Source organism: Prunus avium, chromosome 1 (assembly GCF_965620075.1).
Source record: "Prunus avium chromosome 1, drPruAviu1.hap1.1, whole genome shotgun sequence".
Lineage (NCBI taxonomy): Eukaryota > Viridiplantae > Streptophyta > Magnoliopsida > Rosales > Rosaceae > Prunus > Prunus avium.
In genome coordinates this window covers 48,464,430-48,488,810 of record NC_142284.1, presented here as the reverse complement: position 1 = coordinate 48,488,810, position 24,381 = coordinate 48,464,430, and the positions used below count along the sequence as shown (strand labels likewise).

At 39.5% G+C, this 24,381-nt stretch overlaps 4 protein-coding genes and 1 non-coding gene across 5 annotated transcripts; 3 read left to right on the top strand and 2 right to left on the bottom strand.

Annotated features, from left to right (window-relative positions):
* Nucleotides 1–35: 35 nt before the first annotated feature.
* On the bottom strand, nt 36–4,949 carry CLPB4 (casein lytic proteinase B4). Its single transcript, XM_021965232.2, has 10 exons — nt 4,387–4,949; nt 4,071–4,289; nt 3,732–3,969; nt 3,443–3,638; nt 3,055–3,109; nt 2,756–2,906; nt 2,370–2,678; nt 1,687–1,952; nt 672–1,601; nt 36–542 (listed from the first exon to the last, which is right to left on the bottom strand). The coding sequence occupies exons 1-10, from the start codon at nt 4,660–4,662 to the stop codon at nt 231–233; spliced, it is 2,952 nt and encodes a 983-aa protein (XP_021820924.1). The 5' UTR covers nt 4,663–4,949; the 3' UTR covers nt 36–230.
* A 388-nt stretch (nt 4,950–5,337) lies between these two features.
* LOC110762589 (signal peptidase complex subunit 2) lies at nt 5,338–7,487 on the bottom strand. The gene is made up of 5 exons (XM_021965233.2): nt 7,311–7,487; nt 6,932–7,083; nt 6,424–6,505; nt 5,705–5,844; nt 5,338–5,596 (listed from the first exon to the last, which is right to left on the bottom strand). Exons 1-5 carry the CDS (start codon nt 7,410–7,412, stop codon nt 5,500–5,502), a joined length of 573 nt encoding a protein of 190 aa, XP_021820925.1. The 5' UTR covers nt 7,413–7,487; the 3' UTR covers nt 5,338–5,499.
* Nucleotides 7,488–16,424: 8,937 nt separating this feature from the next.
* Nucleotides 16,425–18,052, top strand: LOC110762608 (putative CCR4-associated factor 1 homolog 7). The gene is made up of 2 exons (XM_021965258.2): nt 16,425–16,611; nt 16,738–18,052. The coding sequence occupies exon 2, from the start codon at nt 17,006–17,008 to the stop codon at nt 17,828–17,830; it is 825 nt and encodes a 274-aa protein (XP_021820950.1). The 5' UTR covers nt 16,425–16,611; nt 16,738–17,005; the 3' UTR covers nt 17,831–18,052.
* A 1,489-nt stretch (nt 18,053–19,541) lies between these two features.
* LOC110762609 (DOMON domain-containing protein / dopamine beta-monooxygenase N-terminal domain-containing protein) lies at nt 19,542–23,022 on the top strand. Its single transcript, XM_021965259.2, has one exon. It carries the CDS (start codon nt 19,883–19,885, stop codon nt 22,595–22,597), a length of 2,715 nt encoding a protein of 904 aa, XP_021820951.1. The 5' UTR covers nt 19,542–19,882; the 3' UTR covers nt 22,598–23,022.
* A 331-nt stretch (nt 23,023–23,353) lies between these two features.
* On the top strand, nt 23,354–23,426 carry TRNAF-GAA (transfer RNA phenylalanine (anticodon GAA)). The gene has a single exon. It is a non-coding gene; the product is annotated as a tRNA-Phe (tRNA).
* The last annotated feature ends 955 nt before the right edge of the window (nt 23,427–24,381 follow it).

Below are 24,381 nucleotides of genomic sequence, written 5' to 3'. Positions count from 1 at the left end.
CTCTTAACCACTTGAACTGAGACACATGCCCCGAGTAAAAAAAACTTATTTGTTGATCTTTTGTTTGGTTAGAAATTAGAGTAGAGATTTAAACAACTCACCACAATACGTAACTCAGGCAGGCAGGCAGGCAGGCACTTCTTGTCTTAACATCTGAAAGCTAAAACAAAACAACACCAACCTTTTTGTTAAGCTTTATTTACAATTCGAAGCACCGGAATCAGTTGAGATCAGTCATTCGCAACCATGGCATCGACAGCAGACGTGTTCTCCAGTTTCTTGATGAGCAACCTGTTATGGGGAGGAAGGTCTTTGGCAGATGGGGACACCTCAGCATCAACAATAAGAGAGTCTTCCTCATTGAAATCCCCTCTCAAGACTCCCATTGCAATTTCATTCTCAACCAACTGTTGTATCACCCGCTTAACTGGTCTTGCACCATAGTTTGGATCAAAGCCCAATGTACCCAGAAGTTCCACAGCTTCCTTTGTGTAGTAAAGATCAATTTTCTTCTGCTTTAGCCTGTCTTTCAACCGGTTCATCTGCAATTGGAATGGGCATTGAAGCATTTAACCACCATCTCTAATACGACTCGGTAAGAAAGAAAAAGAAAAGACAAAAACATTTAGATCATATCTAAAAGAATGAAAGATGGAAGATCGATTACTCACTTGTAGCTCAACAATACTACTGATCTCTTTTGAGTCCAAAGGCTGGAAGACAATATACTCATCAATTCGATTCATAAATTCAGGGCGGAAAGTTTGTCTCGCCAACTCAACAACTTGTCTTTTCATCACTTCATAAACTGCATCCTTGCTATCATGTGTATTACGAAGAGTTTCAAGTATGTAGTGGGAGCCTAGGTTTGAGGTCATTATCACCACACAATTGGTGAAGCTTACAGTTCGCCCTTGAGAGTCAGTGATCCTCCCATCATCCAACAATTGTAATAAAATGTTGAAGACATCATGATGTGCTTTCTCTATTTCATCAAACAGCACTACACAATAAGGTCTTCGACGAACCACTTCTGTTAGCTGCCCACCTTCTTCGTAACCGACATAACCAGGTGGTGCCCCAACCAAGCGTGAAACTGCATGTTTTTCCATGTACTCACTCATATCAATTCTGACAAGAGCATTTTCCGTGTTAAAGAGATAGCCAGCCAAAGCCTTTGCTAGCTCTGTTTTCCCCACACCAGTTGGACCCATGAACATAAAACTTGCTATTGGTCGGTTTGGGTCAGATAGGCCTGCCCTTGAACGTCGAATTGCATCAGCCACTGATTTCACAGCTATATCCTGACCGATCACCCTCTTATGAAGAACCTGTTCTAGCATAACTAGCTTGTCTCTTTCTGATTGTTGAAGGTTTGACAAGGGTATACCAGTCCATTTGCTTACAATTTCAGCAATATCAAGATCGGTGACTTCTTCTCGAAGCAAAGCATTTCCAGACTTCTGATACTCAGCAAGGTTTTTCTCTGCCTCTTCTAACTGGCGTTGTAGGGATGTTAGAGTTCCATATTTGAGCTCCGCAGCACGATTTAGGTCATAGTCGCGTTCAGCAGCTTCCATCTCTTGGTTTACTCTATCAATCTACAAAAATTAGAAACATACGAATCAACAAATAAAGGGAAGAGGAAACTTGCCAACAACAATTGCCCACTGAATGGAGGAATACCTCTTCTTTAACTGATCGTATCCGAGTCATGAGAGCCTTCTCATGATCCCATTGTTGGGTTAATTCTTTTTGTTTCTGCTTAAGCAATGCCAGGTCATTTTCCAGCTTGCTTAACCTTTCTTTCGATGATTTATCAGTGTCATTTCGCACAGACAGCTTCTCCATCTCCAACTTCAACACAGCTCTGTCTACCTCATCCAATTCAATGGGCTTAGAAGTGATCTCCATCTTCAGCTTTGCAGCAGCTTCATCAACTAGATCAATGGCTGAAACAGAGAAGATAAGTTACAAAACTCATAGTTGACAAAAAAGAAAACAGAAGAATTTAATGGTAAGAGTCTTTAAGGGTGTGGGTGTGACTAAGCTTTTCTTTTTTTCATTTTTATAGAATCAGATGTCCTAGTCCAATACTAAACATGAAGACAAATTCACAAGAGGGAACTATAAAGAAAATTCTAGTTCTTCGACCCCTTCTTTTCTTTATTATGTTGGCTCCAAGCCCTCTATTTGTATTGGTTGAAATCCACCCAATGGAAGTTCCAAAAAAATGAGTGCATCTTATTCCTATACTTGCAAGATCTATCAAACACAAATTTTATTTTGAGAAAACAAATCCCACCACCCCTCCTCATCCCCTCCTGCCACCCTAAAAAAAGAGCCTATAAGGTGGAAATTATTATTACCTTTGTCAGGCAAAAAACGTTCTGCAATGTATCTGTCAGAAAAAACAGCTGCAGAAACAAGGGCACTATCTGATATTTTCACACCATGATGCAGCTCATAGCGCTCACGCAAGCCACGAAGAATGGATATTGTGTCTTCGACAGATGGCTGGCCACAAAATACTTGTTGAAATCTACGCTCAAGTGCAGGATCCTTCTCAATGTATTTTCTGTACTCATTTAATGTAGTTGCTCCTATACAGCGAAGCTCACCTCTCCCAAGCATTGGCTTCAACAAGTTCCCAGCATCCATCGCACCACTTGTAGCCCCTACAAGAATCATTAACAAGGACATCAGGAGAAAACACGACAGACCCACAATAAAAAGACTCTAGTTTTGCACAAACCTGCTCCTACAACAGTATGAATCTCATCAATGAATAATATAATCTGTCCATTTGAAGCAGTAACTTCCTTCAACACAGCTTTCAACCTTTCCTCAAAATCCCCACGAAACTTGGCACCAGCAACCAATGAACCCATATCTAAGGAAATCAACTGTAAAATAGTAGACAAAATGCAAAACTATGTATAAATTTGAAGATCAAGGAAAAAATATTTTGAAACCAAGGTTTTGTTTCTACATAAAACTATTATTGTCTTATAATTTTTAGAATTGATAATTAAAACTAAAACGAATGATTACCTTTCTATTCAATAGCGGTTCTGGAACATCCCCACGCACAATTCGTTGAGCTAATCTGCAGATCATACAAAAGTTATAGTAAAACAATACAACAGAAGAATGCATAGGATGCATAATGAATAATCTGGCAATTTATGCCACCAGGCAAATTGTTCAACATCAATCTTTATGTGACAATAGCAATGCTTGAGAATACCAGAGCATCTGGGTGGTTGACTGAACAAACTTACTTCCTAAAGTGTTATGGTAGTGCCCAGAAGGCATGTAAAGGATGCATCAAGTCAACGAATTTACTCATATAAATTAAATAAGCTAAGGCACATATCTTAGAACTTTTTGAAACAGTCATAACAAAGTACAGCAAAGCAATGCACTTGAATGAACATACCCTTCAGCAATTGCAGTTTTTCCCACACCAGGCTCACCAATAATAACAGGATTGTTTTTCGTTCTCCTGGACAATATCTGGATACACCGTCGTATTTCATCATCTCGGCCTATAACAGGATCAAGTTTGCCACGCCTAGCGAGTTCAGTTAAGTCATTCCCGTATTTATCCAAGGCCTCATATTTTCCTTCAGGATCTATACACAATATGGATTATATTAATTAAAGCATATAAAAATAGCAAATACACAGAATTCTAAAATATCAACTTAAGGTGGAGCACATCATACTTTGATCAGTGACTCTCTGACTTCCACGAACATCCTTAACAGCCTCCTTCAAATCCTTATCACTAAGCTGGAGATTTCTAAACAATTGCTGCCCAAACCGAGTATCTGACTGGAACGCCAACACAAGGTGCTCCACCGACACGAAATCATCTCCCATGTCTTTCTTCTGCCGCCGGGCATTGTCCAACACACCACTCAGATGCGAGCCCATAATAGGCCCAGAGGTGGCACCCGTCACCTGCCACAACACAATGTTCAAATTGTTCACTACCTCCTACAAACAAAGCCATCACATATTTGATATGATGCAAAATGAGATATGGGATTTTATAAAAGCACCTTGGGTTGCTGAGCAATGAAGTTATCAGTAGCTTGAAGAACCGTAGTGTTGTCTAAGCCAGCCTTGGTGAAAATTCTCCTGGCCAAACCATCCTTTTGCTCCAAAAGCGCTTTCATTAAGTGCTCGGTTTCCACAACCTGTTGCTTGCTAACTCGAGCGGCATCAACAGCACCCACAATGCCCTCCCAAGCCATCTCAGTGTACTCATTCGGATTAGCCTGATATTTCAATCAACAACAAAAATTAGCCTCCAATTCTTTTCATATAATTCAATACTTGATGAAATTAAATGAGAAAACTTTCAGAGCTTGTGACCTGAGATGAGGTTGTGGCTGAGTAGAATTTGGGAGTGGAAGAGTGAAAGCTGCGAGTGAAGGCGGTTGCCAAATACTTGGCTGAAACGACATTACAGCTCTCTGAAACGACGTTGGGGCGAGAGAAGGGAGCGACGGAGCTACCGAAGGCGCGAGCGGAAGCTGCCACTGCGATTGCACGAGACTGAGAGAGAGAGTTTCTTGAGGCTTTAGAGGCGTTCAGGGACGCCAAAGCCAAAGTCGACTGGGTGAGTCTTGTGGCTCTGCGGCTCGCCATTTGACCATGAAATGAACCCAATAATCACAAAAGCAAGCTCAATGGTTTAGGGTTTTGCTAGAAAATAGTTTTTTTTTTTCTTTCTGGACAAAGCTATAAAATAGTTCCTCTTCAGAGAGCGAGAGAAGAAGACTGAAGAAAACTTGGGGAAGAGGCAATAGAAGGTTGTAGAAGAAGCATCTGGAGGTGTCCAGTGTCGTCTAGTTGCCGCATTTGTTTGTCCAAAAACAAATTGATCCAAACCCAATATAAGTCCATTCAACAGACCCAATTATTTAAGTTGTGGCCAATTCGATAAATTGGATCGAGTTCGAGTATATCGGATTGAGTGAATTCTCCATTAAAAAGAGTTGTGCTTGAGTGAATCGCTATGCCCGATTGGCGGCTGGCGGCCGTTGATACATGAGAGGTCTACATTGCATCGTTGATACATGAGAGGTCTCTACATTGCATCAACAGTTGAAGGTCATTTGTGAGAGTGCCGGAACTTGGCATTTCCAAAACTGTAGTATCTATGCATATATATAAAGGCACAAGGCCTTAAAAGTGAAACATTCAATAACGCCAAAAATGCCTTGGTGAAGTAAAGTCCTAAAACATTATAAAGGATGGAGTCAATCTGACCCACAGTACTTAGAAAAGTAGTCAATCTGGAGTCAAATTGAAAGGTCTACGTACTAAATAGGTTTGGAACCCCAGTGTTCATTATGAATGATGAAGTACACTGTCTTTCAAATTCATTGTGGCTACCAACATTTTATGCAAAAATCACAATACTTCAAAGAGTTCATTCTGTATGAGAACTGAATCAGATTGGGGTCTCCGCAAAGCGGAAATTCACTTGCTCTTCTTGGGTTCTCTTGCATAATCGTTTATCAGTCCATCTACTTCCTTCCAGAACAGGCCTTCCACCAATACTCCATCCTTGGTAAACCTGGAACAGTAGACGGAGAAGGAGAAAGTAGATCAAAATATGTTAGTGCAATTTGAAGCTCCAAGATGCAATACAAACACAATTGTGAGTTGTGTTGTGAGCACTTACCACTGAGTAACACTCTTCGTGAATTCCACCGGTTTGTTTGCAGATATCGATTTTGGATCCGCACTTGCTACCGTAAGTGTGTACAAGTCAGAAAATCTTGGTAATTTGGAAGACACCACCAACCCAGTGCTGAAGGCTCCCTGTACATATGAATTACTAATGAGGAAATGGACAACGAAACAAATTTTCTAATGAAACCAAATTCCAACTTCTCTATGCTCTTCCAAATCTTAGATATGACTGACATATTTGGCAGAATTACCAGCAACTAACAGTGCCTAGTTACTAGTGAAGAAAACAAATGACACCTAGTTTCAAATATCAGATGTACAAATGCAAAAAAAAGAAAGCACTCTCATATAAGTTCCAGTATAGGTTCATATTCTGCACTGCAGGCAAATCAACCATGTGAGATCAAAATCTCGTCAGTTTTGATCATTTAGAGCAAAACCTGAACAAGACTTGCGAGTTCGATTATGTCATTCACACAACCAGCCATGTTAACAAATCTAAGCCAAGCCAACACAGGCCAACCAAGGAAATATTTGAAAGTTCAAGCACCAAAGATACAAGACAACATTCTTAATGACCACAACTTGTCTTCCTCGACAGCAACAGGGTAGTATTAAAATCTTAAACAAAATGTCAGTCAAACCATCTGAATTGCTCCCAAACATATATTTCACTGAGCCATTGACCAAAACAGAAAATAAGCTTACCACAGGAGGATGAGTGAACAAGATTGCATTTTTCTCCTTAGTGTATGAAACCACCTGTAATATCCCATTTACGATGATATACTTGCCAGAGTCAAGGATGAAACAGACTTGAGAGTATTATCATTTGAACAAGGAACTCTTCAATTACTTCACAAAGTCCTTGCCAAAAATGCATTTATGAATTCTCCAAAAACCCTCTTTTAAAACCAAGCATTTCAGATAACATTTGTTTGCTGATATAACACAAGTATGGTCTGAAATTTCTGGGGAAAAAATACTTTTAAAAACACTTAAACCAACTTCACGCACTTATCCAATATGAAAATTAGAACTGGAAATCATGATAAAATAATGTTGAAAGCAAATAGCAGAACCCATTTAGCAACTGATTTTGGCTTTTCCAACGTATGAAAATGCATAAAAATCATCCCAAAAAAAAGATATTAGATGAAAACTGTATGATTTATTTATTTATTTAAACTACATGTTACCCATGTAAAAAGGATATGATGCAATGCATCCAATCAGGAAGTCTCGGTTCTCTGGAAATTTCTTGTTGTAGAACTGAGCAAATAGAGCAATGATTATGACAATGGCTCCAATCAACAACTTCAAGTTACTTAACCTCGTATTCTCCACATATCCACGGCTCTTAACAATCTACAAATCCATTACAATCGCTGATCACTCCAAACAGCCTCATAATCCACAAATTAGACGATGAAGCAAACACAAATTGATAATCGTACAATATTCAATAGAGATTTATCGAATTCCTTTTTGAATTGAAGCAAATGACGGATTTCCAATGTTATCAGCTAAAGAATTTAATAACATGTTAAGATGAGAATGAGATAGATAGAAATTTAGGTTAGGGAAAGAGCGACCTCGGAGACTGACTCGTCGAGAAGGTGCTTGATGGAGCTGTGATCTGACAGATTGGCCTTTTTAGGGTTTTTGCTCTTACTCTCGGCCTTCGTCTCCGACATTTCGCAAATTTTGGATTTTGGACCCCTTTGTTTCGATTTTTAGGTTTATTCTGAAAGTCATGCGGGATATCACTGGCTTTTTGGCTTTTGGCGCTTCGGCTGTTACTGTGACTTGAGTCTTGACATCATTGTTCCTATCAAAGTCTGCCACGTAGATAAAGAGAGATACACGTGGGATTTGTTTTCCATGTCACTCGCTTCACTTGTTTAAGTGAGAATTCTCTCTCTTCTTTTTTGGCTGCTGGGGAGAGAGGAGGGGTTGAATTTTGCTATCGTCAATTGTCCGTGCGTGGAGATTTTATGGCCATTAATGCATTATAATTCTTATGTATTATAATCAAGAACCATTCATGTTCGTGTAGATAAATTGACTGTAGCATACCCAATGGCGGATCTAGACTTTTGTTTATCTGAGGGCGTAAAAAACAATTTCATAGCTGTCTCCTACAAAGTCTAGGTTTTCATAGCAATACAATATATATTATAACACATAATCTATTTCAATAATTTTTTAATATATGATTTTGGGCCAAAATCTAAGGCTTTATATATTGGACCACATGTTTATTAAGTCTTGGGCCTTGATATTTTCAATATTTGTGATGTTTTGGGCTAAAACCTTGAAAGCTTTACTTATTTAGGGTGTTGAGTGGGGATTTTGCATGTGTGGGAGTCTTTTTCTTCCAGCAGCCAGACGAATGGGTTTGGGCTACTGTAAAGAATGAACATATGAGATTGCCCCTGTTTATGAGTTCGAAGATCAAGCCCCAAGAATGTTTCGAAATGGTAGTGAAGTCTTAGGAAACTCCTTGGTTACCTTCACCAACGAAAATAACAACTTACAGATAAATTTTATAGCTTGGCATGAGAGGCTTGTGGCATGGAAGCAAAGTAGTCATGAGTTTAGCATGAGAGAGAAAGAGCTGCGATTTCCTATGAGAAACAGAGTTTTTAAGGCAAGGGAATGAAGGATTCGATGAGGGTTTGGTTGAAAAGAGGGAAAAGGAGATAAGGAGAGGGCGATGGGTGGCTTACGTGATTTTCTCGCAGCTCGACAAAGGTTCTGTCAAGAACTGGAACAATTCTGCCAGGAGAGAAAAATTGGGGGAGAATGATGAACATGGCACGAAATTGCTGGGCTTTGGTGAGAGAGGAAGCTTGCTCTCTGGTTGTGGGTTGGTTTTGATGGGTAGAAGATGACCCCTTTTATAGTCGCTGGAAGCCCTCTTTCTCCAAGAAACCCTAATGGTTTCTATCCAATTTTGGCCAAGCTTTTTCCTTCCTTTCTCCTCCTATCTTATTCTGACAAAATCTTCTCTGCCCAATCCCACAAAATCAGGGATTTTTTTGTAACAACCCAAAACTTAATTAATATTTAATTAATATTTTAATAGAGGAAAAGACAATTGTACCCTAAAAATATTTTATTAGGTTTTAAGATGACGTTTTGACCGGGTTGGAATTTGGAGATTTTGTTTGTACCATTGCGTAAAGCGCGTCGAAACGAGTCCGTAGACATGCAATGGACTCAAATCCGAGTCGTATTGAAGAAAATATGTCAAAATAAGAAAAGGGCCAAAATCGTAATTTGAGAAAATCAGATTTTTAAAATCTGTTTTCTCCTTTCTCTCTCCTCACTTTCCCTCTCCCTCACGCCACCTCTCTCCCTCTGCAGCTTCAGCCGATCACCACCAATCTCCCAGCCACCAGACCAGACCAGAACGGAGCGCCACCGCCTCCGCATCTCACCCCAGACCCTCCCCGCCGTCCAGCCGCCACGAGCTCGTCGACTTCGTTCGTCGTCTTCCGGCCACCAAATCGGACAAATTAGGTATGATTTTTCGACTGATTTTCATGCTCTAGCTGATGGCTGGGTAGGTTTCGAGAGATTTTGAGGTTTGAAGGGTTGATTTACGAGTTGAGTTTCTGCCGAGTTTAGAACGCCGATATCAGCCACTTCCGGCCACTTTTTGGCCATAATCCAAGAACAAAAGTGGTTTCAAATAGGGTGTATTACCTAGGATAGGAGTTTGGGCCGACGATTTGGAGAAAATCCGGCCATCGAAAATTGTTAGGCACACCCACGCGTGAGCGGCTCGTGGGCGGCGCGTGGGCCAGGTAACTGGGGCCACTATTGGTCCTAGAATGATCCTCGTGTCCTCACGAGCGCGTAGGAATTCTCGGATCTCAATTCGGATAACGTTTGAACCCCGAACGGATCTCGCATAGTGTGCGATTTCCGGGTTCAATACGTTCAGACCGATGGATCGTAGTCAAACTAGAGTATGTTGATCTAGGTAATTTCAGGATCTTGTAGGATTCGACAGATCGTCAATCGGAGTACCGGATTCTCCGAAAAGGCCAACCCTAGGGTTAATGTTATGGAAAATCATTCGTCCGTGCGATCGTGAGCAATCCGACCGTCCGATCGAGACCAAACTCTCAGGACATGTGTCCTAGGCGTATTGGAACCTCTAGGAATGTTCGGATCGGAATTCTAAGGTCGTGGACCCCATGGTGTCCCGAGTTGACTTTTGGGACTTTATCGCTTTTGAGTCCCTAGTTACTTCTAAGCCATTCCAAATGAGAGGAAAGCTATTGTGGGTTTAGGAATGACCTCTAAAGTGAGGCATGCACTTTTAGGAGCCGGGGGTCATGGTTGTAATTTAATATTATTTTATTGAGCATATTTATTAATAAGAAATTATGATGATTATTCAGGCACCCGGGCACCAGGTGACCCGCAGGAGGGACCTTCGAAGGGTCCAGCTAGCTCAGATCACCAGTGAGTGGACTTTGTGTTTTATAATGATTTTATGCAAATTAATCTATTATTTGACCTTGAATAAGTTTATTTAAAGAATCGATATTCCTATGAATTTATTTATTACTTTTAAGTATTTCCATTTATATGCTGCTGAGGGGGATATCCTTAAGGGATATAGGAAAAAGGAAAACCAATTAACTATCAGGTTAAATGGCAGCATAGTTCTAAGTAAACATGAATTTGCTTGTTCACTAATCTTTTCAGAATTTTACATATTTTTTAGAAACCACCATAGGTACCCAAGATTAAATATGTTGCCTTCGGATTTTTAAGGTTGCCTTCGGTTTTAAAGATGTCTACGGACATCCAGTTGCCTTCAGATATGTCAACATGCTTGACTTACACTCTGCGAGTCCTAAAAGGTACCAGGGACCATGAGAGTGAGGTACGCGGGTCAGGTCGACTAAATGTCCCCTGAATCCCGTGAGGATTGCGGCTCGGGTTACTTTGTGTTTCCCGATGTCTGCTAGGATGTGTCACTCTGGTGGCACGAGGACGTGTCACTTCGGTGGCACGAGGATGGAATTGACACTAGTGGAATTGACGGATTAAAAGGAATTGACGGAATAATAAATGGGTACACCTAGGTGGTAGATTAAAGTGTTTTCAATGTTTTCAAAGACTTAATGTGTGATTAAGTATAGGATTGATACATATATAAATATGATTATGTTGATTTTAGTACGATTATAAATAAGGAAATGCTATAGTTTCTTAACTTTTTTTACAGAGGGGTTAGTATGTTCATATGCTATTTTCTAACTTTGTTTTTGGTCCACTCACCCGTTTAATGTTTTGCGCCCTCAGGCAGTAGACGTGCTTCAGTTCGCCACCACCGGGCCGTGCCCACCTTCGGCCACCTCTTTGTACCAACGTAGGGTTTTGTATAATTAAACTATTTGTAATCTTCTGTTTAGAGCTCTGATATTGCCCTTGAAGTATATTAAACTGTTAGAATGTAAATATTTGCATGCTGGCAGTTGATGTTTTTATTCTTGTGCTTATCTGACAGGTGGGATTTTTTTTTGGATTGGTCTTTTTACAGAGGAGACTCTGCTAAATTTTCGGTAGAAGTCAAAGCCCTAGTTTATTTGAATTTCGACTAAAAGGGCAATCAGGTCAATTGTGTCTAGCACTTGCCAGGTGTTGGACACGCACAGGGTTCGGCTCGGATTCCAAAGTGGAATTTGGGTCGGGTCCTGTCATTTTTGGGAGCTCAATGCTCTTCTCCCGGCTGCCACAGTGGAGAACTTTTTATTTCCAACCATTTCCTTTCCTCCTTTTCTTCCTTCTTTCATGGCCAGATCTAATAAGGGAAAGAAATGGGTATGCATGCTGGTTCAAAGGATGTCTCCCCTCCTAGCAGTTTGCACACCAATATCCCTTAGTCCTTTAGATGTTTTTGCTTGAAACTTGTTCTTTGCCCATGTACTGGAGCCTCCCAGCAGCTCACATACAAGGGCAGCTTTGGCTTTTGTCGTGGCTTTTATCTCCAGCCATGTGCTGGAGATTGCAGATATTTATCTTGGCTGTGTGAGCTTTTTTAAGGTGATGCTCTGGCCAACTAAGGGAATGGGCCAACTTTTCCAAGTGATGGGCTATTTTATTGAGGTAATGAGCTAATTTCTCTAGGATATTGGGCTATTTTCTTTCTCTCATTTATGCTCATCCACATGTTTGGGCCTAAAAATGTGCTTGAGTTCCGAGGCTCCCAAGCAACCCGGAATTTCCATTTCTCGGCCATTAATGAGCCTCATGACAACTTATTACCATCCATACCACAACCCACTCAAGTAAGCCCCGGGCATTTGCATGGCTTGGGCCCACTTAAGCTTGTAGCGTGGCTAGGTGTAATAATAATGATTTTCTCTTGGCATTGCATGTCGCTTGGCGTGCTTGAATTTTGTCGTCTTTGCAAAGGGATATGATGCTTAACTAGATAATTAGCTTGGGCTCGTAGAGCCAATGCATTTTATAGGCTATAGCGCGACAGATTGCATATTTATTTCGTATGGCACATGGTCGTGGCTCGTGCAAGCGTGCATGACGAATTTCGCGTGCTCCGAACCGGGTCTTTTCTTATTATGGTGTCGCACTGGGCCGGGAATTTATTTGGGCCCAACCCTGGATTTTTTGGGCCTCAACAGCATGCAAAATATTAGCTAAGTGTCTTATTTTTATTGGCAAAGTGTTTTGCTAAAGGGTGAAGAAAACACTTAAGTGTGGGCAACTGCCCACAGTAGGCATGTATTGGGTCCGCCATACATATAAATCTAGCAAATAAAACAACACATTGTGAAGTGATATACGGTTCATTTTTTATTGTCACTAGTTGACTAGCAAATAGTGCACAATGAAAGGCCTTGTGCAAAGGTGGATAGATTAAAGGACAAGAGGGGTCGCTTGACCACATGAACTTGTCGGAAACATGGCTATGGAGGTTTGAGCAACCTCTATGGTGAGCAGAACAATGACCCCAAGATGCACGCAAGGTGCTCGATGAAAGGCCACAAAGGCCCAGCTCTAGGTGCTAAATGCTAGGCAATTTTTTTTAAAAACTTCCTAACCAAAACGACGTCGTTTTGGTCCAAGAGGTTTCAAATTTGTTTAATGACATGGCATCAAAACGGCTTCGTTTTGAGACAGGCTTAAATAATAAATAAAAAAACCCAAAACCCCTTTTATCTATCTAAACCAGAGTCATCACCCAAACCCCCAAATCCCAAATTAGTTTCACAGTTTTACTCCTTCATAAATTAAACCAATCCGAACCCCTCATTCTCACACACACCACCACCACTCTACTACTGTCGTCGCCGCCGACTACCCTTGAGTTGCTTGCTTGCCTTGCCTTGCCTCTCATCATTTCAAGTTTCAAGTGAGTGGAAGAATTTATATTTTTAATGAAATTGATATATGTAGTGTTTTTTTTTATGGATTATAAGAATTTATTGATATTGATTGTTATTTGGATTAAAGTATAATCTAATTGATTGAAATTGATACTTTTATTGATATTGTTATTGATATATAGCACACAAACAAGTTGTTCTTTGCTTCAATTGAAGAAACACTTGCTCAAAATTCAGGTTTTATTGTTCCTTCATCCTTGTTTATTAGTTAAATTATTGCTCTAATTTTTAGTTGATCTATTATTATTGTTTCTAGCCTTATTATATGTTGATGTGGTTTTTGAGATTTTTATCTGGAAATTAAAAAGACATAGAAAGAAAAGGAAGAAGAGCTTGCTCAAAGTCTAAGAATAGGATCTTTGAATAAATATTTTTTTTAAACAAACAATGCTTCCCTTGAAAATGAACAAACAGGAAGATACGCTCTTTTTCATTTGGTTTAAATTATGTATTTGTTGTTGGGTTTTATTATATATCTGTTGTATTTGCCTTGAATTCTATGGAAGTCCAACCAAAAAAAGGGCTCAAAGGGAAAATCCAAAAAATTGAATCTATCCTAGGCAGTGAATATTAACAAAACTTATAATTTTAGTGATGAATTTATCTATAAAAGGGTTCTCAAAAAAAAAAATTCTTCAAAAAAATGTGTCTATAAACAGAGGGTTTCTAGGGTAGCTTGGGGTTGATGGTATAATATTAGTGTGTGTGTGTGTTTTTTATTATTATTTAATTTATTATTAATTTTACATTTAAAAAAATAATTGGATAGGAAATTACTCATTTGTTCTAAAAATGCCTCAACAGTTTAGATTTTTTTTTTTTTACACTTTTACACTGTGACCTTATGACCCGAGAATCCTAAATCCACCACTGACCGTGTGAGCACTCAAATGTTACTTATGATTCACAACATTTGATTACTTCGTGTAAACATAACAATTATGAACTTATATTATCTTTTTTTTGGGTAAAGTATATTCTCTCTTTTTTATGGCATGTATATATGTTAATAATTAACACTCCCTAATGAGGAACAAATACATAAGCAAAATAAAGTTATATACATGTTTGTTTTTATGTTAATGTCATTTGGTTACATTATGTTACTAAATGACAATGACATGTTTTTAACTTTTGACCACCTAAAAAAAAAAAACCTAGTTTTCGATCGACCATCAATTAAAACTTGGACAAAGAACATATATTTTTGCAGCCAAATCAATTGATAGTTGTTAAAGATCATTTCGAATTCCCTTATTAATACTTATAATATCCCTTAGTTGTATGATTAAGTTACCATCATTTCGAAATCATTCAACCTTGAATGATAAAGCAAAAATAATACGGAATTTGCCCTTTCATTTATTTATGTGTTGATTTCATATGGTTATTTATGTGTTGCAAAATAATACCTATTCATTACTTCCCCGATTCATTGTAAATAAACGGCCCCTAAACTATGTGAAAAATGCTATTTGGGCAAGTGATGTAGGCTGATGTTAGGATTAAAATAGGTCAAATGTTAAATTATTTACAATATAATGAAAAAGTTTACTACCAAATCATCTATGTTTCCAAATAATTGTAAAACTTATATTATCATAATTCAGTTAATTACAAATAAACAAAAGATTCTTGGAAATTTTATAAGCAATGATCCAAAAAGAGAAAGACAAAAGCAGCGGAATTAAAAGGGTTCAAGAAAAGAAAGTGGTCATTCATACAATAAAAATAAAATGATATGATTAAAAGTGATTAAGAGCTTGTTTGGAAGTGATTCTGGATAGGCCAATAATCACTTCTATGGAGAATTACTTTAAGTGATTTTAAGTGATTTTATAGATAATCATATAGAATGTGCTTCCCCCCATAATCACTTAAAATCATTTAAAGAGATTCTATAGAGAAGCACATAGGAAATGCTTTTTCTCTATAAGTGATTCTGGTTCTCCAAAAATCGCACTCCCAAACAAGCTATAAGAATATCAAAAGGATAAAAGAATGTTTTAAAGATGTGAAATTAAAAAATAGAATTGAATAAAACAATTAATAAAAAAAAACTATGGCTTCAAAGAAAGAAGCTTTGTGAGGACACCACGTTGTTGTACCAAAATAAAATTATTACTAAAATTATTCCGACCAAAAAAAAAAAAAAAAAAAGAAAAAAAAAAAGTGGTAAGACAAAAAGTTACAAGTGGTGGCTTCTACATGATTGAGCTGGACCCCTCAATCCCCAAAATTATATATATATAGCAAAAGATAGAGAATGATGAAACATGCAAAATACCAGAAAATGTCATTGGTTAATTCAAACATTAAGAATTGAAATTAATAATTAAATGAGAATAATATGGTAAATTCACATTTTTTTCATATTAAAAACAAAAACAAAAACAAAATCAGATAATAGTTCATACTTTTATGGAATATAATTACCTATGTTATTTTTTCTTAATTCTTAAAAAAAAAAAAAAAAAAAAATCAATTGGCACATGCGTGGGCCTAGTAAATATATAATGAAAAAAAGACTTGACCCCTGGGCCCATCCAATATGTGAATCAGATGCTAGGACAGGAATAGGATAGAAGAATAGGACAAGCGCAAAACGGTGCGTGTCTCTCTGCTTTCTCACACAGTCCAATTTTGGACACTTTTGGCAAAGCCCAAATAGTTATACTGAATTTAGTTTTGAGTCATTTCGCTATCGAAAATGGGCGGTCCAAAATTTTCGGGCTGATGGCTTCTAGGCGTTGACTGCGGACTGGTGGCCGGTGGCCTATCAAGTACGACTCTTTTGTACAAATGATATGGGGAATTCTAACACTAGACATTGGGTTGGAAAGATTACTGCGGATTCAAATTCGGGTGTAGAATGAAGAGTAAATTCGCCATAATCAATTTGACTAAGCTCATATCTGTTGCTCTTTACCATTTAAACATGCATCAAAGCTAACCTTTTTCAATTTTTTTAAACAATATTTTGCATTAATTAAACATAAACTGCATGAATATTTTGCATTAATTGATGACGTGATTTTATAATTTCATTAAACCCACGTGAGAGATTTGAGATAACTCTTGATTTCTCGGATATTTTTCATAAAATTTTATCAGATTACGGCTTAATCTTATCCCTCATCAGTATTTGACAAAAGGCAATTATTGATCCTGAGCAAAGCACGGGAAGACGAAACGTGGTCGTTTTGTGCATTTGGGGAAAAACGGCGGCGTTTCGTGGCCTTCATCCATTCCTTGGCAACATCACTTTCTCCTTTCGGCTGTGTCCTCACAGTCGTTAAGAACCCACCCTAGTAAAGGTCTCAAACCACGTTCTTCCCCAGACCCATCTCTCTCTATATCTCTGGGTCCGTTGACCTAGAAGTTTTATTCGCGGAAGACCAAATCACTGTTTTCAAGTCCCAGATCTGTTAATCTCAGGCCTGAATTCCACAAATCAAAGGTCAGATCTTTAACTTACTCGGAGTTTCTTCTCCAATCGCTTTGCTTTACAGGGTCCTGCCTTGTACCACAGCTAAGTGCTGTTGTTCGTCGCTGATTTATGGTTTTCTTATCGCTTTCGTTTCAGATCTCAGTGGAATCACAAAGTCGCTGTCGTTTTGGTGCTCAATCCGTAAGATCCAGTTCAGGTTCTGAGGTTCTTGACTGCTTGTTAATCCTTTATTGTAAACCTGTTGGGTTTGTTCTAGATCTGGTTGGAGCGTTAAAACGCCGTCGTTTTGGACTGAACCAAGTTGGGGTTTTCTCTTTTGGGAGTTCAAGACTCTTTAGGCTTTGCTTACAGATCTGGGTTTAATAGTATTTATCGTCCTGTTGCTTGATTTGATAAATTGGAAATGTCGATTTTACCGAAAGGGGATTCGATTCAAATCCGAGAAGTGTGGAATGATAATCTTGATGAAGAGTTTGCTATAATCCGTGAGATTGTTGAGACGTATAATTATGTTGCTATGGACACCGAGTTCCCCGGCGTGGTTCTTCGCCCGGTGGGGGCCTTCAAGAACATCAATGATTATAACTACCAGACCCTGAAAGACAATGTCGATATGTTGAAATTGATTCAATTGGGTCTCACTTTCTCTGACAAGAATGGTAAACTTCCCGATCTCGATACCCAGAACCAATACATTTGGCAATTCAATTTCCGTGAGTTCAATGTAAGCGAAGACATCTTCGCTAGCGATTCGATTGAGTTGCTGCGCCAATGTGGGATTGATTTCAAGAAGAACAATGAGAAGGGAATTGATGTGAAGCGGTTTGGTGAGCTTTTGGTGTCTTCAGGGGTTGTATTGAATGCTGAAGTGCATTGGGTTACTTTTCATAGTGGATATGACTTTGGATACTTGCTTAAGCTATTGACTGGTCTGAGTTTGCCCGACTCCCAAGCGGGTTTCTTTGAATTGATCAAGGCCTTCTTCCCAGTGGTGTATGATATCAAGCATTTGATGAAGTTCTGCAATAGCCTTCATGGTGGGTTGAACAAGCTTGCAGAATTGTTGGAGGTGGAAAGAGTTGGTGTGTGCCATCAAGCAGGCTCAGACAGTTTGCTTACAGCTTGTACGTTTAGGAAATTGAGGGATACCTTTTTCGGTGGCACAGCTGAGAAATATGCTGGTGTATTGTATGGTCTCGGTGTTGAGAATGGACAGAGTACTAATTGAAAGAAAATAATTGTCAAAAGATTGATGGATATTTGTAGACTATTTGAGTGTGAGACATGGTAGTTTTCTCTGTACACTTTCGCAAAAGAATTGTTGTTTTAGTTTTAACTTTTTCCTCTTTGCTTGCTTGTAACAGAAACCTTAACTGGTTATGTAGCTCCGAGTTTCTTGTATATTATTGCAGTTAGTGTTTCAATAAAAGTTCATGACGTTTTCTTTTAATGCGTTTTGTTCCTCACTAATTTGACTTGACTTTAGTGCTCTATTGCTCCTTTGTCATCAGCATCATAATTTGCTTCGTTCTTGGGAGCAGCAGATCGATGCATTCTTGTTCTATCTCTAACATTTTTGAACTTCATAGAAGTTAAACAGTTATTTGATTGCTTATTGGATACCATATATAGATGTGCTACTTATTCTTTGATCAATCATCAGTTGTTTTGTATTTAGCTATTTATGTACGTTTTGGGGGCAGAGGTGTTCACTTATGGCTGCTGGGTTTAGTTTAGAGCTACAGGTATAGTCTGTTTGTGAATCTGAATGAGAGATGCCTTGGAAAAGAAAGGGAGTCCTTGTCTTAGTGATGTTTATCTTACGCACAATGATGTTGTAGCTGGAGATTTTTCCTTTCATCTGCTCAAGATTGCTTTTATCATGTCATTTCCTTTAATGAATGGAACTTTGTTCAGTGTTAGTGTCTTATGCTACTTGTAACTTTGTAATTCCATTTGTCACAAACCTATTTCCATGATTTTGAAAGGGCGATGCCGCCGCGTTGAATCTTGTTGAAGGAATCACCAATTTTATGAAGTTTGGACAGAGTAGTGACAGTGGGCATGAATGGGAGGAAGCTTGCAGAAGCAGCAGCTACACTATCACTCGTCTATGGGAATCAGCTGTAAGACTGTTCTGTTATTGTCATCGTCTGTTGCTGAGCATACAGTATGACAATGCAGTTCATCATCATTCTTAAACTAGAATCCCAAGTGTATAAAAAGAGTGACCGCATAAATTATATTTTTCAGATGTTCTAGTTATCTGAGTTTGCATAGTGTTCTAGATTATATCAGTCGTCTGTAACATTCTGGCTCTCAAGCTTTTGGAATCAGCAGAACTCAATTCTTGAGTTGCACTTTAAAATTTGATCTGATATTATTATTTCTTGTTTTATTTTTATTTTCTGGCCTGCAGGCTGCAGTTGTATCTATCTGTCTGTGTTGCATAAACAAATCAACAGTGCGACTTGTCCACCAAAAAAAAAAAAAACACACATTTAGTTTAGTAACCATGAGGAAGCGTCTCCTTTGCCGATTGGCTAGTCCCATTGTCTACGTCGGGCGGCGTTGACGATGTTCAGAGGGGCTGCTTCCACCGTAACATCCTGCGAAAATCTTTGGATATTTTGGCATTTCCGAGGTTTTTTTAAAATTCCTTTTTCTTTTTCCGTTTTTCCCCGACGAAGACCCAAAATTCAGCTGCAATGTTCCATATAAGCAATTGGGTTTCATTTTGTTGGGAATTTAGTGTTACAATGTCCGTACACTTCTTTCCAATGTCAAACTATATTCTTTTACGAATTAATTTAGTGTATATTTATATAAAGAACGAAATAACAATCATAAATACGTAAAAAACAATTTTTCTAAAGAAATAGAAAACACCTGGCACACTCTATTTTGTTTCGGATCCAAAAAGAGAAAAAAAGAAAAAAAGTTGTTCCTTGAAATTGAATCAATAAAGAACGTGGCAAACCGCTTTTTGAAAAGCTCACGCACGTCGAGCTCTCTCGGTCTTCTGTTCCAGCCGACCGAGTCACCCCATTTTCCTCTCTCCTTACTCTTTTCACCCAACAGAAAGAAAGCACACAGCTCATCGACGGCAAGCCTCACATCCACTTTCTCCGACCACCACCAGGTGATTTTATCATCTCCCTCCTCCGCCCTCTCTCTATCCCTTTTTAATCTCTGAATTCATATTAAGAATAGAACCAGTGATTCGGATCCAAACCCACACACAAAAAAGATCCGATCGGATCCGGATCTCGCACCCCTCATGCCTCGCAAACCCAACATCCTAGGGTTTCTCTTCAGCCTCTTCTTCCTCACATTCTGCCATGCCGATCCGGGTTCCAATTGCCCCAAGACCAGCCCTCTCGTCAACTCCGAGTCCGAATTCAAAATGGTACAGCACCAGCTCCGAGGCTCAATTAAGATAATCGACGATTGCTCCTTCAAAGTCTCCGATTTCGACATGCTCCCCGGCTCCGACGTCCACTGGTGGGGCGCCACCGCTCCCGATTTCACCAACCTCAGCGCCGGCTTCGTAGTCTCCGATCAGAAACTCAACGAGACCTACAAAAGCGCGAGCTTTACTGTGCGTTTGAGGGACAATGTCACCTGGGATCGGATCCAGGTCCTCGCCGTGTGGGACCTCCCCACCGCCTCCGACTTCGGACACGTGATTCTCGGCGATTTCAGAAGCGGGTCGTCCGACCCGGCTCCTTCACCGTCTCCGTCCAGCGCAACCGGTTCGGGGAACGGGACGGGTCGGGTCCACACCGAGCCGACTATGTTGGAGAACTGTAAGGTATTGTCGAAGAACTATAGGGTTAGATGGACATTGAATTCTGATGAGAATATAATTGATATTGGGTTGGAGGCCGCCACCGGGACTATGAATTACATGGCTTTCGGATGGTCCAGCCCGAACTCGACTTCGGAGCTCATGCTCGGAGCCGATGTCGCCGTCACTGGGTTTAAAGAGGACGGCATGCCGTTTGTGAATGATTTTTACATCACAAAGTACAGCGAGTGTACGTTGTACAAGGATGGTGAGGTGAAAGGGGTTTGCCCGGATACGAGATACGAAGGGCCCGGCCAGAATAGCGAGGTTAACAATACCAAATTGGTTTATGGGCAGAGGAGGGACGCCGTGTCGTTCATTAGGTACCAGAGGCCGTTGATATCAGACGACAAGAAGTACGATTTGCCGGTGAACCATACAGAGAAAATGACGGTGATTTGGGCGTTGGGGCCAATAAGGCCCCCGGATCTTCTTCAACCACACTATCTTCCTCAAAACCATGGGGGACCAAGGCTTGTGGTTTTTGGGCATTTGGTGCTGAATGTTTCTGAGCACGTGAATGACTGTTTGGGTCCTCTGGATGCAGAAGACAAGGAGGACCAACATCTCATCATCGCCGATGCCAATGCCCCCCTTGTGGTTACTTCTGGCCCGGCATTGCATTATCCAAACCCTCCAAACCCTTCAAAGGTTTTGTACATTAACAAGAAAGAGGCTCCGATGTTGAGAGTGGAACGAGGGGTGCCTGTCAAGTTTTCTATACAAGCAGGGCACGATGTTGCGCTCTACATTACTTCAGACCCGCTTGGTGGGAATGCTACCCTGAGGAATGTGACCGAGACTATTTATGCAGGAGGGCCTAAAGCTCAAGGAGTTCAATCAAGTCCCATGGAATTGGTCTGGCAACCAGATAGGAATACCCCAGACCAAGTGTATTATCAATCTCTTTATGAGCAGAAAATGGGTTATAGAGTGCAGGTAGTTGATGGGGGTCTGCCTGATATGTATAATAACAGTGTTATTTTGGATGATCAGCAAGTTACGTTATTTTGGACATTGTCAGAAAAGTCTATATCTATTGCAGTTCGTGGTGAGAAGAAGAGCGGTTTTTTGGCAATAGGATTTGGCAGGGGAATGGTAAACAGCTATGCGTATGTGGGTTGGATTGATAACATTGGCAAAGGGCGGGTAAACACTTATTGGATTGATGGAAAGGATGCCTCGAGTGTGCATCCAACAAATGAGAATTTGACTTATGTGAGGTGCAGGTCAGAAAATGGCATCATTACATTCGAGTTCACCCGCCCCTTGAATCCATCATGTGGTAAGAGTGATAGACCAGAGTGTAGAAACATAATTGATCGCACTACTCCTCTTAAAGTTATTTGGGCAATGGGTTCTACATGGACAGATGAGCATCTAAGTGAACAAAATATGCATTTTGTTACGAGCAGTAGGCCTATTAGGGTACTTCTTATGCGTGGTTCTGCAGAGGCGGAGCAGGATTTACAGCCGGTATTAGCTGTACATGGATTTATGATGTTTCTCGCTTGGGGTATGTTGCTTCCTGGTGGAATAATGGCGGCTAGATACTTAAAACATGTTAAGGGTGATGGTTGGTACAAGATTCATGTTTATTTGCAGTACTCAGGTTTGGTAATCGTCCTACTTGCCCTTCTTTTTGCTGTTGCTGAACTTCGAGGTTTCTATGTCAGCTCATTGCATGTTAAGTTTGGGATTACTGCGATATTTTTGGCTTGTATACAACCAGTGAATGCATTCCTAAGGCCTAAGAGACCAGCTCATGGAGAGGAGGTTTCCTCTAAAAGGATTCTTTGGGAGTACTTTCATGTGATCGGTGGAAGGTGTGCCTTTGTTGTAGGCATTGCAGCACTGTTCAGTGGAATGAAGCATTTAGGAGATAGATATGACGGTGAAAATGTTCATGGACTTAATTGGGCTTTAATAATTTGGTTCTTGATTGGTGCATTGATAGTTATGTATCTGGAATACCGTGAAAAACAAGCAAGGAGGGATAGAAGTTTTGGAAGAAGCAATTGGGTGCTGGGGAACCTGGAGGAAGATGACTCAGTTGATCTGTTGAGCCCGAACGGAGTGCATGCAGAGAAAGAATCACAAACTTCAGGAAGAATGGAAGTTCAATTAGAGCCTCTGAACAGATAGATAGGTAGATAGATAGTTATTCTTTGATATGAATTTCTACTTTTCACCAATTTTGAGAGTTTTCTCACATATATGGGGAATAGAAAGGCCTGTTTTGCTTGCTTAGTTGCTTCAACGGCCTTTTTGCTTTGTAAGGGAGGTTTACTCGGTGATGACCACCCTCGGCTCCAACCATTCATCTTGAAGACTTTTCACCCCATGCCATGCACTTTGTATACTTGATACATCTTTTTACACAGTATTATCATTTTATCTGTTGCCTCTTTATCAAACAACCGAAGAGTCGGGTTGCGGCGTGGCACAGTACCCTAGGACTTTTAGTTTAGAATTCAGATATGTGAAAGTAATTCTCATGCCTTCGGAAGAAGAGTTTCTAATGGAAAAATGGAAGTGATTTGCACTCACCATACTTGCAATCTGCATCAGATGTTGACTGTTTCTCTTTGGCTATGTTTGTTGTTTTTTGTGTTTCTTTTGAGTCTATCATTGACAATCGAAAAAGGCCTTCTGGCTGGTTAGATGTTGCATTTGATGAATGCGAAGTTGTGTGTTTTGAGGTTCATAAAAAAGAACAAAGCCAAAAGAAAATTCTTTTCTCACGTCTTGATGTTTGCTACATATAAGAGGAGTTGTTTATTTCAAATAAAGATATAATTAGTTTTTTTTAACAGAGTTGACGGTAAAAGGAAAAAACAACTAATACTTAAATATTGTACAATGTATAAATAATATTTTCAAGTAATTGTGTTCACAATTGCGGGGATAGCTCAGTTGGGAGAGCGTCAGACTGAAGATCTGAAGGTCGCGTGTTCGATCCACGCTCACCGCATTCTTTTTGGCAGTTTTCCACTTATTCTTCAGTCCGATATTTTCATATGGGCTTTTTAAGTTAATAGTTTGGGCCTTTCCTTAGCTATTAGAACACTCGTCCATGCGCTGGTGGCTGACTACCAGCCTTTGGATGCAATTGTGAGCCCACTAAATCAATGGTTGAGAATTTCCAACATTCATTTTATCTTGGCAGTCTGGATTTTAGTAATTATTTTTGTTTCGATTGGAAATTAATTTTTGGCTGTACGAGCATTTAAATGTTTTGTTTTGAAAAGTCAACATGAGTTCAAATCCTCACTTGGGTGCTTCCTCTGTATTTATTTTGGGGATAGTTTATTTTATTTTATTTTATTTTTTCAATTTTCCTTTAGAACAAAAACAAACCAGTTCCAGTTTGTTGCAAATGCGATATTTCGATTGGTCATTGCCGAAACGTAAATAAATTTCAGATTCTTTTATCGCTGGCCGTTAGATATATTCCAGTTTAGGATTCAAACAAAATTAAGAAAGTTGATAACTAACGTTCGCATCTGATGTGTGAGTGCATGCACTGCATGAAAATCCACTTGTCAAAATGCACAAAGAACAAAAAAAGAATCCATACGAATTGATGAGCTTTGCCTTCTTTCTTTCCTTCCATTCCATTCCATGCGACCCTTCACACACACACCCCTCAAACATGACGCACAATTTTATATGAAATAAGTTTTCTTTTTTCTTTCTTAAAAGCTCACTGTTTTAGGGTATTTGTAAAGTGCTCCCCAATGTTTTAAGTAATTTATATTTGTCCCTAGGGCTTGTTCATGTTTTTTTTTCTTTGGGTAGTGAGAAAAATGCCCATGTCCATCTTTCTTCACTACAATGTTCAATTGCTCACCAATCACACTTGCGCATAAATCTTCGAGAGTTGTTGAAAATGATGCTTTGCATCCACAATTTGTATTTCAAACTTG

What these genes read in the sequence shown, in the direction of transcription:
- LOC110762589 (XM_021965233.2), bottom strand. Translation starts at nt 7,412, where the DNA reads ATGTCGGAGACGAAGGCCGAGAGTAAGAGCAAAAACCCTAAAAAGGCC. An exon ending in TCGACGAGTCAGTCTCCGAG is followed by an intron (nt 7,084 to 7,310) that starts GTCGCTCTTTCC and finishes ATGGATTTGTAG; the next exon opens with ATTGTTAAGAGCCGTGGATA. An exon ending in CTGATTGGATGCATTGCATC is followed by an intron (nt 6,506 to 6,931) that starts ATATCCTTTTTA and finishes TGACTCTGGCAA; the next exon opens with GTATATCATCGTAAATGGGA.
- LOC110762608 (XM_021965258.2), top strand. Translation starts at nt 17,006, where the DNA reads ATGTCGATTTTACCGAAAGGGGATTCGATTCAAATCCGAGAAGTGTGG.
- CLPB4 (XM_021965232.2), bottom strand. Translation starts at nt 4,662, where the DNA reads ATGGCGAGCCGCAGAGCCACAAGACTCACCCAGTCGACTTTGGCTTTG. An exon ending in CAGCCACAACCTCATCTCAG is followed by an intron (nt 4,290 to 4,386) that starts GTCACAAGCTCT and finishes TTGAAATATCAG; the next exon opens with GCTAATCCGAATGAGTACAC. An exon ending in TCATTGCTCAGCAACCCAAG is followed by an intron (nt 3,970 to 4,070) that starts GTGCTTTTATAA and finishes GTGTTGTGGCAG; the next exon opens with GTGACGGGTGCCACCTCTGG.
- LOC110762609 (XM_021965259.2), top strand. Translation starts at nt 19,883, where the DNA reads ATGCCTCGCAAACCCAACATCCTAGGGTTTCTCTTCAGCCTCTTCTTC.